General features: G+C 50.5%; 1 protein-coding gene across 8 annotated transcripts in view; it reads left to right on the forward strand.

Annotated features, from left to right (window-relative positions):
* The window catches only part of CADM1 (cell adhesion molecule 1), a 132,926-nt gene that overhangs the window by 88,314 nt on the left and 31,254 nt on the right, over positions 1-13,358 (forward strand). For all 8 annotated transcript variants that reach the window (XM_058041443.1, XM_058041445.1, XM_058041446.1 and 5 more), the window contains exons 2-5: positions 1,183-1,329; positions 2,220-2,372; positions 4,689-4,826; positions 6,512-6,667. In XM_058041443.1, the coding sequence (XP_057897426.1) occupies positions 1,183-1,329; positions 2,220-2,372; positions 4,689-4,826; positions 6,512-6,667 (594 nt within the window). The remainder of the gene's footprint in view (positions 1-1,182; positions 1,330-2,219; positions 2,373-4,688; positions 4,827-6,511; positions 6,668-13,358) is intronic.

The following is a 13,358-nucleotide window of genomic DNA, read 5'->3' on the forward strand; positions in this document are numbered from 1 at the left end:
GAGTCCAGCCATTAACGTGTGTCCCCAAGGTTCAGGAACACCACATTAAGGGTGCTGGCAGTGTGGTGGGGTGGTTCAATGCTCATGTTCTGATCAGAGGGCTTTGGGCAGGGCCAGCTTCATCCTGGTGCACAGAATGAGGAGCAGGAGCCACGCAGAGCCCTGGGACAGGCTCTGTGCCCCTCCTGACTGGGGCTGGGGGTCTGTGCTCCAATGTGGGCGTTACTGTTTGATAGTAAATATTCTTGTTGCTCCTCAAAGCTCATCAGTCTGGAGAATCTGTCTAAAATTTATACTGAGAGGGCAGAAAAATGTGCCCAGACTTCGGCTTTCTGCCCATCAGGTGTGGAGAGGAGTCTGATGCTTTTTCAATCTTTCTCTTATGCACCTTTTTGTCAAACATTTGTTTCCAAGGGATGTCAAATTATAGAGGCAAGTTGGAAAGAAAGATAAATTAAGGAAATGCAGGGTGAGAGAAAAGCTGGGGTTTAAATGTGATCCCCAGATTTCCTGTGTGCAGACTTGATCCCAATCCCATGTTTTTGGGTTTCTGGTGGCTGAGGCAGCTGGGGAGCAGCAGAGGATCCTCTGACCACCCAGCCTGAGTCATCCTGGCTCCATTTGGAGCATTGCTGTCAAAGTCTCAGTACTTGTCCCACTTTGATTCCCAGGGTTATGGAAGGATTGACATGCAAGGCACAGCTCCAGTGCCATCCCCGCGTCCTTTGGTGTTCAGGCCAGATGTCTCAGCGTGCCTTGCCTCATTAGGAGGAGAGTTTTGGGGTGGTGACCTGTAAATGATTACAAGGCTCCCACGGCATAATTGCAGAGGATCCTTTTTCCCCTGCCTCTGGACATTAATAGCACCTGCTGATTACACAGAGTGGGTAAGGACTGGTTCCCTGAAGTCTGCCTGCTGCAAAGGATCAGTGCTTCTTACAGGGAGTTGTTCCTTTGAGTAATTTAACAGGATATTTCTGCTGGGAGAGGAAGGGAATTTTTGGTGTTTCTGTGTGGGGCAGCAGTCCTTCCTCCTCTATTCCCATCTCAGAGCTCCTTTACCAGCTGCTTGGGCACCCAGGGTCAGAGCCTCACTGGCTGATGTTCCTCCCTTGGTGGCTGGAGCTTTTCATTCCCTGGTGTCACGTCTGACCTTGAGCCCTGCTTTGCTGTGTCCTGCAGGTCACGGTCAGAACCTGGTGACAGAGGATGTGACCGTGGTGGAGGGAGACGTGGCCACCATCAGCTGCCGCGTCAAGAACAGCGACGACTCCGTGATCCAGCTCCTGAACCCCAACAGGCAGACCATCTACTTCAGAGATTTCAGGCGTAAGTTTATGGCTCCTCCTTTGGTCGTGACTCCTCCTGTGCCTCACTCGCACTCAGGACACGGCATTTGCTGAGATCCCTCCTGTTTGTGCAGTGCTGGGCACTTACGGTTCACTGGCTCTGTGGAGGTAGGTGAGATAGACAATCATCATCTTCCCCTTAATGGAAAACTTCACAGTCCCCTCTAAAAGTCAGAGCATCTTACTTTGCAATGGGAATTGATTGTTGTAATTCAGGGTGAATTGCAATTGAATGCCAAATATTTAGCTGACACAAACAAATTGAGCAGGGCGACACCGAGACAGCACAGCGTTCTCAGGAGTAATCTCTTCAGACCAAAGACTGAAAATTTCAGGACAATCTGTGCTGCTTTATATCCAAACTGAAATCTCTCATCACTTGCATGTCCAGTGGATATGTCTGTCCTGTGGTGACAGTGCCACAGTAGCTGCAGTGAGACACTTCAAATGGTCTGCATTAGTGTCACTGTGGGGACACGCCTGTCCTCTGCCCAGGAAGCAACAGGACACGAAAAAAAACTTTAAATTCTACTTCTCCCAATTCCTTCTTCCCTTAGGCTGTCCCTGAGTGCCTACACTTGGTGCTGGGGCTGCATAGACACCATAAGCATTTCACCTACACATCCCTAATAAAACCTGGTAATAAAACTATGTCCAAAGATTTGATGCTGTGCCCTGTGTTTGGTTCATGTTGATTATTGAGAACCAAAAGATTTTGTAGGTCCAGCTTGAAGGTAGGAAGCAGCTACTCCAGAGCCCAGGGGTGCTCGCCCTGATGTGCTGCTGCCTGTGGGTATTTGGGGCTGTGGTGTGGTGGGAAGGGGACACTGCCCCTGTCTGTGCAGTCACCAGGCTGTGCTTGCCCCACAGCCCTGAAGGACAGCAGGTTCCAGCTGGTGAACTTCTCCAACAGCGAGCTGCGGGTGTCCCTGACCAACGTGTCCATCTCAGACGAGGGGAGGTACTTCTGCCAGCTCTACACCGACCCGCCGCAGGAGATCTACACCACCATCACGGTGCTGGGTGAGGAGCCCTGCCCACACCGGGGCACGGGGGGTCTGTGCAGCCCTGGGGAGGGGGACTGGGAGCCAGCACTGAGCCCTGAGTGCTGGTGGCCGCAGGAGCAGTGTGGCAGTGACTGCCCCTGCTCTGTCTGAGCGCTTCCTGCCGATTAGCAGCGGCTTTTAAGGCTCTATTAGTGGGAGAACCTGAATCAGGGAGGGTGACTTAATGTAAGATCTCACTTGCTGATTAGTTTAAATCTTTCTTCTTTTGCTTAATGAGATTTGGGTCTTAGGTTTCTCTACGTTGTTAAGTGATGTTTATAAGCAGTTTTACTCTTGCTATTACAGTTATCAACACCTTCAAAGTTTCCGTGCACTTCCAGCACTCACAGGCACGGGAAGCTCTTCCAGCTCCTGCCTCTAATCGTGCACAGGCAAAAACAGTTCCTTGGATTTGATTTCACTGCTGGCAATGCTGAGAAGGTGTTTGAAAGGAGAACACTCATTTCATTCACCTGTAAGCCAGCACCGCGTGTCTTTCAAGTGGGAGACATAATGCAGGTTTTTGTTGGGTTTTTTTAGAGCATGAATCATGCTTTAGAACTGAGGGAAGAGTCAGTTTTCTTGCCTTGTACTTGAGTTGTTTTTGAGCAGCCTTTGTGGCATGGCCAGAGCGTGTGCTGCCTTTCCCCCCACATCCATAAGGGAGGTGGTTTCTTATCACCTTTGTCATGCTCTAGGGTCAAACCTCAGCTCAGGAAGCAGGCAAGGATGAGGGAGAGGTCTTGGTGCTTGCATGGAGAGATTGGGCACTGTGATGCCAGGCATGGCTTGTCTTGCCTGTCCTTTCCATTATTGGCTCCCTAATTAGGGGAACTAATGAGCCAGGGTGGGGGAGTGGTGCTCTGTGTGGCATTGGCTGCTCCTCCCAGCAACTTGTTCCCCACCAAGAATCTCGTGGCCATCACCAGCCTTTGGCAGGGCTGAAGCTGTGTCAAAGCCTGATTCTGCTGGCCTGCCTGTGGTGCTGCCAGCTCGGGAGGGCACAGGGAGGTGCTGAGGTGTCCCCTTTGCAGCTGGCATTCGGGGGGAGCTGCACGTTGGCTTCGGCACTTTCATGTCTTCTGTGACACAATATGTAGATTTATTCATGCTTAATTGGAACATGTGAAACTCTCAAATATGTAGCTCATTCTGTTCTTTTTAGAGAGAAGCCACAAGTGACTAATTAGTCCATTTGATCATCTGGATGGTATTTATACATATTTGTTCTTCATTAGCTTTAAGACCTGTGAGTCACATCTGAACTGTGCAGTTGCTTAATCACATTGATCAGAGCAAAGTTGAGTTTCCTTTGGAAGTTCTGGGATTTACTGAAGCCATGACTCTGCCATGAGAGCTCTCGCTGTTCACTTTTTCTTGGGTTTTGCCTCGCTGCTGGTGCTTTCATGGGAAAGAGATTCCCCTGTTCCCATGTCTTAATTTTTAAGCTCATTTGTCCAATTTCTGGGCTGTGCTGCAGTGGCTGTTACCCCTGAAGTTACAGCCTATTTCTCAGTATTACTGGATGATTTTTCATTGGGTACAATCTCCCAGCTTTGGGTTTTGGGAGACTCCTGACCTAGGGAAGATGTGTGCTTGGGCAAAGGATGTGGCACTTAGTTCCACCCCAAAGGATGCGGCACTTGTGGCCAGGCACAGATCCAGCTCCCCCTTCCTTTGGGGTGGTTTTGGGGTGGTTTGTGGGGGTGTGATGGGCACAGAGCTGTTCCCAAGGGATGCTGTTCCACTCCAGGCTTGTGCTCAGTGGCTTTTCGAGCATCTTAAATGAGGTTGATGTTTGCTGGCCTGCTTCCATGCTCACGGCTGAGCCTTGGAGCTGAACAGCAGGAGAGAAAAATTGCCGTGGAGGTTAGAGGCTTGGTAAGTAATGCAGTGCCAAGTGTCAGCTTTTGTGTTTCCTCTCCTTGTCAGAGAAGTCAGGAAATGTGCACGGAGTCAAGCTGGATTTTTAAATAGCAGCACACACCCGAGCAGCACGGGAGGCTGCGGCTCTCCCTGGAACCGTGCCTGCCTGGCAGAGGGAACAGAAAGTTACAACCCTGATAAGTAATAATTTGTGAGACTGCGGTGATTATTAGGTGGAGAGTGAAAGTGCTCACTCCAATTACTGCAAAACCACCTATCAAAGGGTTTGATTGATTGAAAGATCAAATAAATGCTGGTTGCTTGTTTCCTGCGGTAGATTTTACTGGTTTTCCTCAAGGTTTTGTCCTGTGTTAGTGATCAAAAGGCGTTTTTTTTCATCTGGTTTGTGTTGTGTTTCCCATTCCAGTGCCACCACGCAATTTGGTAATTGATATCGAGAAAGAAACGGCCGTGGAGGGAGAGGAGATCGAGCTGAACTGCACTGCCATGGCCAGCAGACCAGCCACCACCATCAGATGGTTCAAAGGCAACAAGGAGCTAACGGGTAGATGTGTCCTCTCAGTCCCTTGCTTTGTTCAGGGAGCTGAAGTGATTTATGTAACGCTGGGTGTTTGTTCTCTGCTGCCAGTTAAGGGGAAAAAAAAGTAAGAAAAGTAGAGCGAGCTTCTTTGAGCACCAGCTGAGGAACAAAGGACTGTGTGGGCAGACAGATTATTCCCTAACGCGGGGGGCTGAACTCCATTTGGTCCTCTGCCCACCTGCCAGCCTCGAGTGGCGGGTTCTGGAGTCCTGCTGTAACTGCAGGTGACCTTGAGGAGCCCAGGGCTGTGCTCTGAATTCATTTCTGCATGGCTTGTGTAGCTTTCTGCCCTGTTTCAGCTACGAGAGGGATCGTCTGCGCTTTGGGCTGGAAGGATTTGCAATTCACCTTCACGTCTAGCTCTCCCTTGTTTGTGGAGCGTTTTCCCTGCGTTCAGTTGAATATTCATCCGAGATGGGTTTCTCTGACTCCCTGAAGTCTGGTGGCTCCCAGTACTTGCACATTCAAGTCACTGACTCTGATTGCATGTGACACACTGTTAGTTTAAGTCTGCATGTAGATGTGAGCTTGGTTGACAACACCTTTGTGCTTTACCCAGTCTGAGACGCTGACGGACTCTCTGCAGAAGTCCAGACTCATTACTTCAAACCCACTCCCCTGCAAGGACAGGATAAAATCCTCTGTTTAAGCCCAGCACTTCCGAGCATTTGAGCAGGCCACATGCTGGCAGGATGCTGGCACAGGTGGGATGCAAACCTGGCCCAGTGGTGCCCCGCTGTGTCCCAGCACCGTGGTGTGCAGGAGTTAATGATCCTGTTCTGGTTCCCTTCACCATGCCAGTGGGCAGCAGGACAAAGTGTCTGTCCCTTTCTGCCTGACCTGTGCAGCTTCTTGATTGAGTTTTCTGTTAGCAGTCAAATCCCAGCTTTGAGTTCCCTGGGAAGATTGCTGAGCTTCATGTAATACCTCCTTGCCCTGCTCAGCCTTCAGATTTTTTTTTAACAAAGTAGAGACTGAAACATTTGGCTCTGAGTTTGTGAATCACAGGAAGCGTGGCTTTGCCCATGGGAAAGCTTTTCCTCCAAATATCAAGGGGTGTCTGCATGTGTCACCTGTTTCACTCTCATATATTATACAGCAATATTTGGTGTCTGGAAGAGCTCTGCTACAGAAGTTACTCTTAGCAATTTTGCCTGTGAATTCTTAAATAAAGAGGCACAGATCAGAGTGGGGCTGCGCTGTCAGCAGGCGCTTGCTGAGTTCCTGGAGAAATCCTTTTTCTGCTGTCTTGTCTCGTCTCGTTTTGTCTTGTCTTCCTGCTTGTTTCCATCTCGGCATCCCTCAGGCAGCCAGTCCCGAGCTGGGCTCCCCTCCCTCAAACAGAGCACTGCTGAAAATGCTCCCACCTACCCATGCTGCTTTTAATTAATCTAATCTGTTAAATCGCTTTTGTGGCTGACTGTTGATTCAGGAGTGGGAGGGGATTTGTAGCTCATTGGTTTGAGAGTTTGGGGATTTGGGGATGGCAGTAATCATTGCAGTAACATCGCCTGGCCGGAGGCTGACGGGGAGGACGGGATGGGTGTCCAGAGGGGAGGTGGACAGGAGGGAGGTGGACAGGAGGGAGGCGGCCTGGCTGCAGGGCGTCCCCCTGCCCTCACTGCCCTGTCCCTGTGCTCCCCGGCCAGGCAAGTCGGAGGTGGAGCGGTGGTCGGACATGTACACGGTGACCAGCCAGCTCCTGCTGAAGGTGGGGCGCGAGGACGACGGCGTGCCCGTCATCTGCCTGGTGGATCACCCTGCCGTCAAGGACCTGCAGACACAGCGTTACCTGGAAGTCATGTGTGAGTAGCAGAACCTTTCATTCTCTTCATGTGTAACACTGTGTGCTTGGGAGTTCAGCAACCATTCCCTACATGTTCAGATTCCAACACCAATATGGATTATATCGTGTTACACAGAAATCGTAAACGCAATGTAAGGTAACACTTCACGGGTGAAGCCACGACTTTCCCAGCCCTCTCTGATACCATAAATACTTTGTTCTCTGATGAAATAACTCTCTGGACATAGAATTTGCATCAAAGGTTTCTGGCTGGGCTTTATAAGTGTCAGAACAGATTAAATCTGAGTATTTTTCTTCTAGCAACTTACTTACCTCTGAAAAGTGCTTCTCCCCCTCCAAAGCAACTGGCCACCATGGCGAGTTTACTGGCAAAAACTGGGTATTGTGCAAGAGAAACCCAGGGTTGTGCACTGTGAGCATACAGCATCGGCTGGATTTGTACATCAGAGAATGGAGCTCTGTGGAATCTGTAGCAGCAGCACTGATTGAAGCCAGCCTATTTCCTGTACTGCTCCTGACATGTTCATTGTTAATAATGCATCTCCCTTCCCTTAGGAGCTGCTCCGCTGTACATGACAGCAGCAAGCAGGTACCTGGAAATAGCTGTGGTCCCAAATGCACCCGGTGGAGATTTTGGAGTGTGTACATGCATCCCTACGTTCTGAAACATCTCCCAAAAGCAAAGTGGGATGGTCCCTACAGCGAGGCCGTGTGCTTGGAAAGCCAGGCCCTGAGACAATTCAAAGCCCTTGTTTTTGTAGGGTCCCTTCAACTACATCACACTGAAAGGAGGAGAGGAAGTTTGGTATTAATTTATTTCATCTGCTTCATTATGTAGTTTCATTATGAACATCTTGGTTACAATTCTCGTATCTCCGAAAGTAGCGGGAAGTAATGTTCCTGTAATGAGGAAAACAGGAATGATCAGATACTGCCTAAATTGACAGATACGAGATTTCTTGCGACTGTGCTAATGTGTAATTCATTTATGCAAACTTAATGTCCATTAACATTTCTTGCAGAGCTCCATTAGCTTTAATAATACATTAGCACCTTTGTGAGGCGTGATCAAATACTTAACGGGGAAGAGCAAGAAATGCCATCTACCCTGTTGTGTGAGGGGATTGGAACTCACTGGGCTGGAAGAGCGTTGGACAACCTTGAGGCTTCCTCTCAGAAATATCTGCAATCCTGGTGATTTGGTGGAATAGGAGAGTGCCACTGTATCGGGGGAATTAAGTGAACATTTCATCTCTTTTTCCTCAAATCAGTCCCTCCTTGGCCACTTTGGTTTGCAGCCTTAGGGGTTGCCTGTGCAATGAGGGCAAAGCATCCCTAAAGCACAGTTCTTTGTTCAGCTCCTGCACTGGAGGCCCTGCTGAATTTGCATTTCCTTGGGCTGTTTGTGGGAATGAGGCCTCCTCAGGAGGGAGCAGGGATGAGCAGGAGAGGAGAGTTCAGACTGATTTGGTTTTACGTTCTGATTTAAACTCTGAGCTTGTTAAAAGTAATTATGTCCCAATGTGGGGACTTGACCCCGTTAGCCCAGTCTGTTCCTTGAGTGGGCAGAGCAGATGGCCAGAGAGGAGCCCCAGCCCAAGAACTTGTCCTGCATTGTGACCTTGTGGCTCAATGGGCTGGAGCATGGCCAGACACCTGCATTTCATACCTGCTGCAGGGCTGTAGCTTGAAGAAAAGGCAGTTTCAGAGCAAGCTCTTACCCTGGAGCTTCTGCTGTCTGACAGTGATGAGTTGTTGGCCAGTGGGAGAGTGTGGGCAGGAGGAAGAGCCTCTTGTCCTTGCACACAGCAGGCGTCCCCATCAGTGCTCCCACAGAGCTCTGCCCTGGGGCTCCTGCACTGACACCTTCTCAGCTGATTTTGGACGTGGGATGTGCAGCAGAGGATGCTTCTCCAGCTGCTCTCCGTGCCTCCACTGTCCATGGCGTGTCCTTGCAGGCACCCAGCTCCCAGGTCTGCAGAGACACTGGGAATCCCTGGCTCATCCCGTGTGGATGTGGCTGCTTTCCCTGCAGCAGGTCAGTTACCTGGGCTGCCTGTTCCCCTTTCCCTGCAGCAGGTCACTTACCTGGGCAGCCTGTTCCCCTTTCCCTGCAGCAGGTCAGTTACCTGGGCTGCCTGTTCCCCTTTCCCTGCAGCAGGTCCTTACCTGGGCTGCCCGTTCCCCTCTCCCTGCAGCAGGTCCTTACCTGGGCTGCCTGTTCCCCTTTCCCTGCAGCAGGTCCTTACCTGGGCTGCCTGTTCCCCTTTCCCTGCAGCAGGTCCTTACCTGGGCTGCCTGTTCCCCTCTCCCTGCAGCAGGTCACTTACCTGGGCTGCCTGTTCCCCTCCTCTCCCTGCAGCAGGTCCTTACCTGGGCTGCCTGTTCCACTCTCTGCTCTGATTTTCCTCTCCCCACAAATCCTGCCCGCTCCCCTCTCGGGCGCAGCGGATCCTCCCCTTCAGAACATCAGCAGGGCACAAGAAAATGTTTTTCTCAGCAGATGTCGTATTTCTCTGCACTTAATGTATCCAACTGGAGCATGAAATGTGTTGGGGAAGGACAGGAGGATGATGGATGGAGCCTGCTCAGATAATGAGGTATTTTTTGTCTGACTAAATTTCAGAGTAGGGAGATATTTTTTCTGAGATACAACTAAAAAGTTGTGGGGTTTGTTTTCCAAGAAAAAGAGCAGAAAACAACAATGCTGGGTGTTAACTTGTCCTATTTATGGAGTAAGCCATTTGCTGCATATCTGCCCTGGCACAGCATGGCCCATGGTGAAGTTGGAGGTGACTGCCTTCACGTGGCTGCAGGGTGTGTTAGTGGAAGGAAATCTCTGTGAACAAGCAGTGTGACATGTGTGAAACCCTCCCCGAGCACCCCTCAAAGCAAGACAGGGCTGGAGTGAGAGTGGCGCACTCACAGTGGCCACAGCACTCCCATGCTGGGAGCACCCCCAGCCCTGGCAGGGACAGTGGCACTGGAGGGGAAATGTCCCCAGCCCTGCTGCAGCCACCGAGTTTCCCTGGATCTGATGGGAGACCAGTGCGTTGGGTGTAATTTTAGAAAGGAAATGAAGCAACAAAATGCATTAAAATGTCGTTAAGGAGCTGAATGGAACCAGATATTCTGGGAGACGTGCGAGTTGAGCCCTTGTGGTGCGTTTGCTGCTCTCATTATGTGACACTGGAAGCGAGCGTCGGACCTGGATTTTGGCCTTTTCTCTGGGCTGGCTTTTTGTCCTTTTCTGAAGTTATAATTACCTGTGCATTCATTTTTGTAGTACCTACACGTGTACCTTTAAAGCCTGCCCCAGTGGAGTCTTGTTGCAGCCTCTGCTGTTGCGATAGGAGAACTTTTTGTGCCCAATTATGTTTAAAATCAGCCGCATACGTTTGCTGCCGCATCTCCAGTAATCCTTACATTTCCGTCCAGTACAAATATTAATTGCATAGTTTGCAGTGAAGTTATTAACATCAATGTAATTTATCATCTGGAGATCGCTAAAAGCGAATAAATGAGTTGTTTTGTTCAGCGAGGTGTTGACCCCTTCAGAAACTTTGATTTAAAGCTGTTTTTTTTCTTTTAGTGAATATGAAAAGCACCACAATCAGCCGAGTGTTCAGTTATTTGATTTTCTGGGGCATTAGCCACTCTTGTTTGTGACATTTCCCAGTTGGGTGCTCGTTTGTGAGCTCATTAATAAGGTTTTCTCGGAGGAATGTTGTTGGGAGCACGGAGCGTGTGGGGCGACCGGGGCTCTGCCATTTGCAGGCATTAAGCAGCAGAGTGTGCTTAAATATTAAAAGAGAAGTGTTTATCCCCAAAATGCCTGTCGGGCTCTGGCATTCCTTTTCCTGCAACAAGCAACATGATTAAATTGCTTTCGTTAAGGGTGAATTTTGCAGAGTCGTGTTTGGGGTTGACAAGGCTCTTCCAGACAAGCTGTGATCTGCCAGTCCTGCTCATTCCTTATTTTAGACACGGGATCTATTTATTGAATAGATTTCTGTATTTTGGCTGAAAATCAGCAGTGCAGCCTCTTGTCCTTGTCAGAGGTGAGGAGCAGGCAGGGGATTGCCAGGCTGGGCTGGCTTTGACGCAGAGTGCATTCCTGATGAGCAGCCCCACTGGATTTTGGAATAGAGGTGGCTGTTGTTTACACCTGAGGATCAGTGTTAACTTTGCTGACTCCTTTTAATATTGAAAAACACATTTTTCCTGCTCTTCCCTGAGTGAGATCAGAGACTCCCTCAAGTCAGTTTTTTGAGCAGCTCTCTTTGGCAGAGGGATGAGGAGCTGGATGAAGCGATGCCCACCTGAAGGGAGATGTGCTGAGCATTATCTGGGAAGTGCTGAGGCTGGGTTTACCTGCGCTGGGCAGGAACACGGCTTGGCCGCAGATGCTGCTCCCAGGGATGCCATCTGCCGTCAGGTTTGCCAGGAGGTACGTCAGCAGCTCGTGCAGGGATCAGAGAACGGATTTTAAGCTTGGACCCGGCCGCTCCCCGCCTGGCAGGGGCCGGAGCCTGCTCGGCTGAAGCCCTGGCAGAGCCCAGGCTGGCGGCTCCTCTGCCGGCCTGACGCTGCCTAAAGCACCTCGTGCCGCTCTCCCAGCGCTTGGGAAGGGCCTTGTGGCCGTTTGCAGCCTCGCAGGGAGCGTGTCCTCGAGCAGGGTGCGCGGGTTGTCCCCAGGGATGGTCAGTGAGGGTCCCACAGCCGAGCCCTGAGCATCCCTGGAGCTGCGCCTGCCAAACCTGCCTGGTGCGGGCTGGGGCAGGGAGCTGCCTGCCTGGGCTGGCCTGATGAAAGGAAACGGGTGGAAATAATGGGCTTAGGCTTTTGTAAGGCCCCGAACTCGGTGTAATGTTTTATCTCGGCTGATTAATGACATCTAAGCATTATCGATGAAGTGCATGTTTAAATGGATTAAGAAATCACTAACTGGCAGATCTCAAAGGATAGTCATTAGGGAGTAATCAGCAGTGCTGGTATTTTTAGAGGGAACGCAGGGGCCTGGGTGCTTGGCCTGATGCTGTTCAGTTGAAGCATTTGAAGTTCTTAAAAAGTCACTGTTAATAATCTTTGCTGATGGCACAAAAATGGGGCGAGCAGCTAAAAACGGAACAACTGGGACAAATGCAGAATAACTGGAGTGGTTTGGTAAGCTCCCAAGCACGGAGCTTGAGAGCTGTGAAAGTCAATGGGTTCTGGCTTCGGTGGCCAGTGGCATCCTGAAGGGAGATGAGGGTTTTGGGGTGCGTGGTCCCTCTGGGGCTGCAGACCCCAACAGACCCCAGTGCACGGGCACGCGCCGTGCCTGTTGTGGGAGAAATCTCATCAAACACAGAATGGCTTTGTAATAAGTTTTTCAAATTGGCTGCTGCTACAGTGTAACCTTTAGACGACTGGTATTTAACCTTGTATATCACTCTGAGCTTTTGAATGAATTTAGCTTAATAAAGGTGCCTTATTAAATTACGAGGCTGTTTTTTTTAAGCTGCTAGAAAGAGGCGTAGTAGGAAATAGCTGTGGGTTGTTGGGTCTAATTGGCTGCCACGGAGCATGCAGGGCCTCGGGTGCACAGATGCAAGTGTTTATTTTTATGTAACAATCCAGTGGTGTGATGCTGTGAAGTTCCAAGTTGAGGATTTTCGGGCACTGGTGAAAGCTGCCAATTCTTGCCTGGTGTCGTGTGTTACCGTGCGAGGTGGTCATCACCCCACGTCACAGAGCTGCAGACATCACTGCTGGAACTGTAACAGGCAGGAGCAGACAGCTGGAGCATCCTTGGAGCCATCAGAGCTCTGTCCGTGTGCTGCTAAATGTCACAGAGCCGGGCTGGGGTCCCAGGGCGCTCGGCATTTCACAAACCTGCGCTCTGAGTCCATAATCTGCAGGAAATACACTCACTTGCTGTGAGGCAGGTGTGAGCACTGGAAGTGGAATTTAAGATTGTCTAAAGGCACGTCCTTAAACAAAGGGAGAAAGGCACCACTGCCCCTCCAGATTCTTGAGTGAAATTTTTTTTCATGCTGTGAGCCTGATGCCAGCTGGTCCTGTGGAGTGTCCAGCCATCCCTCTGCATCCCTCAGGCTCGGGTACATTTTCCTAAGTGCCCTCTGTAACTCCCAGCGTGCTGACAAGTCCTTTGCTGTGGTAACTGTGTTGGGAAGTTCTTGGCTTGAGCAGTGCTGATAAACCCAGATTCCTGTTGCAGGTGACCCCTCCACAGTGCCTGGATCCAAATGGGACGGGTCCGCCTCACTGCCTCTGTTGGTTTGATGCAGCTCCTGGGGCTGGGAGGTGGCAGAGGAAGGGCTCACCCAGCTGGGTGGGAGCTCATGGAGCTGGCAGTTTGTGCTCAGTACAGTGAGCCTGGGCGTATTCCTCCTCATTTCCATCAGTAATTGTCATTAGTAAACAGCTCATTAGAAATACTAAACTCACCTAATGGGAGGGGGATGCAGTGGGAGAGGCAAACAGCAAAAGGAAGTGTTTCAGTCCCTGTGTGCTGAGTAAACTGGGCTGGGATGTTTGCTGCTCCTTCCACAGCACGGATATAACACCATCCACGTTCCTGGCACTGGCACGGGCTGGTGCTGCTGCTGCAGAGCACACCAGAAGTGGGGAGCAGATGCTGTGGGGTGGGAGTTGTGGACGGGAGCAGTGAGCACAGTGCCGAG

The sequence above is a fragment of the Melospiza georgiana genome, chromosome 27, assembly GCF_028018845.1.
Source record: "Melospiza georgiana isolate bMelGeo1 chromosome 27, bMelGeo1.pri, whole genome shotgun sequence".
Classification (NCBI taxonomy): domain Eukaryota; kingdom Metazoa; phylum Chordata; class Aves; order Passeriformes; family Passerellidae; genus Melospiza; species Melospiza georgiana.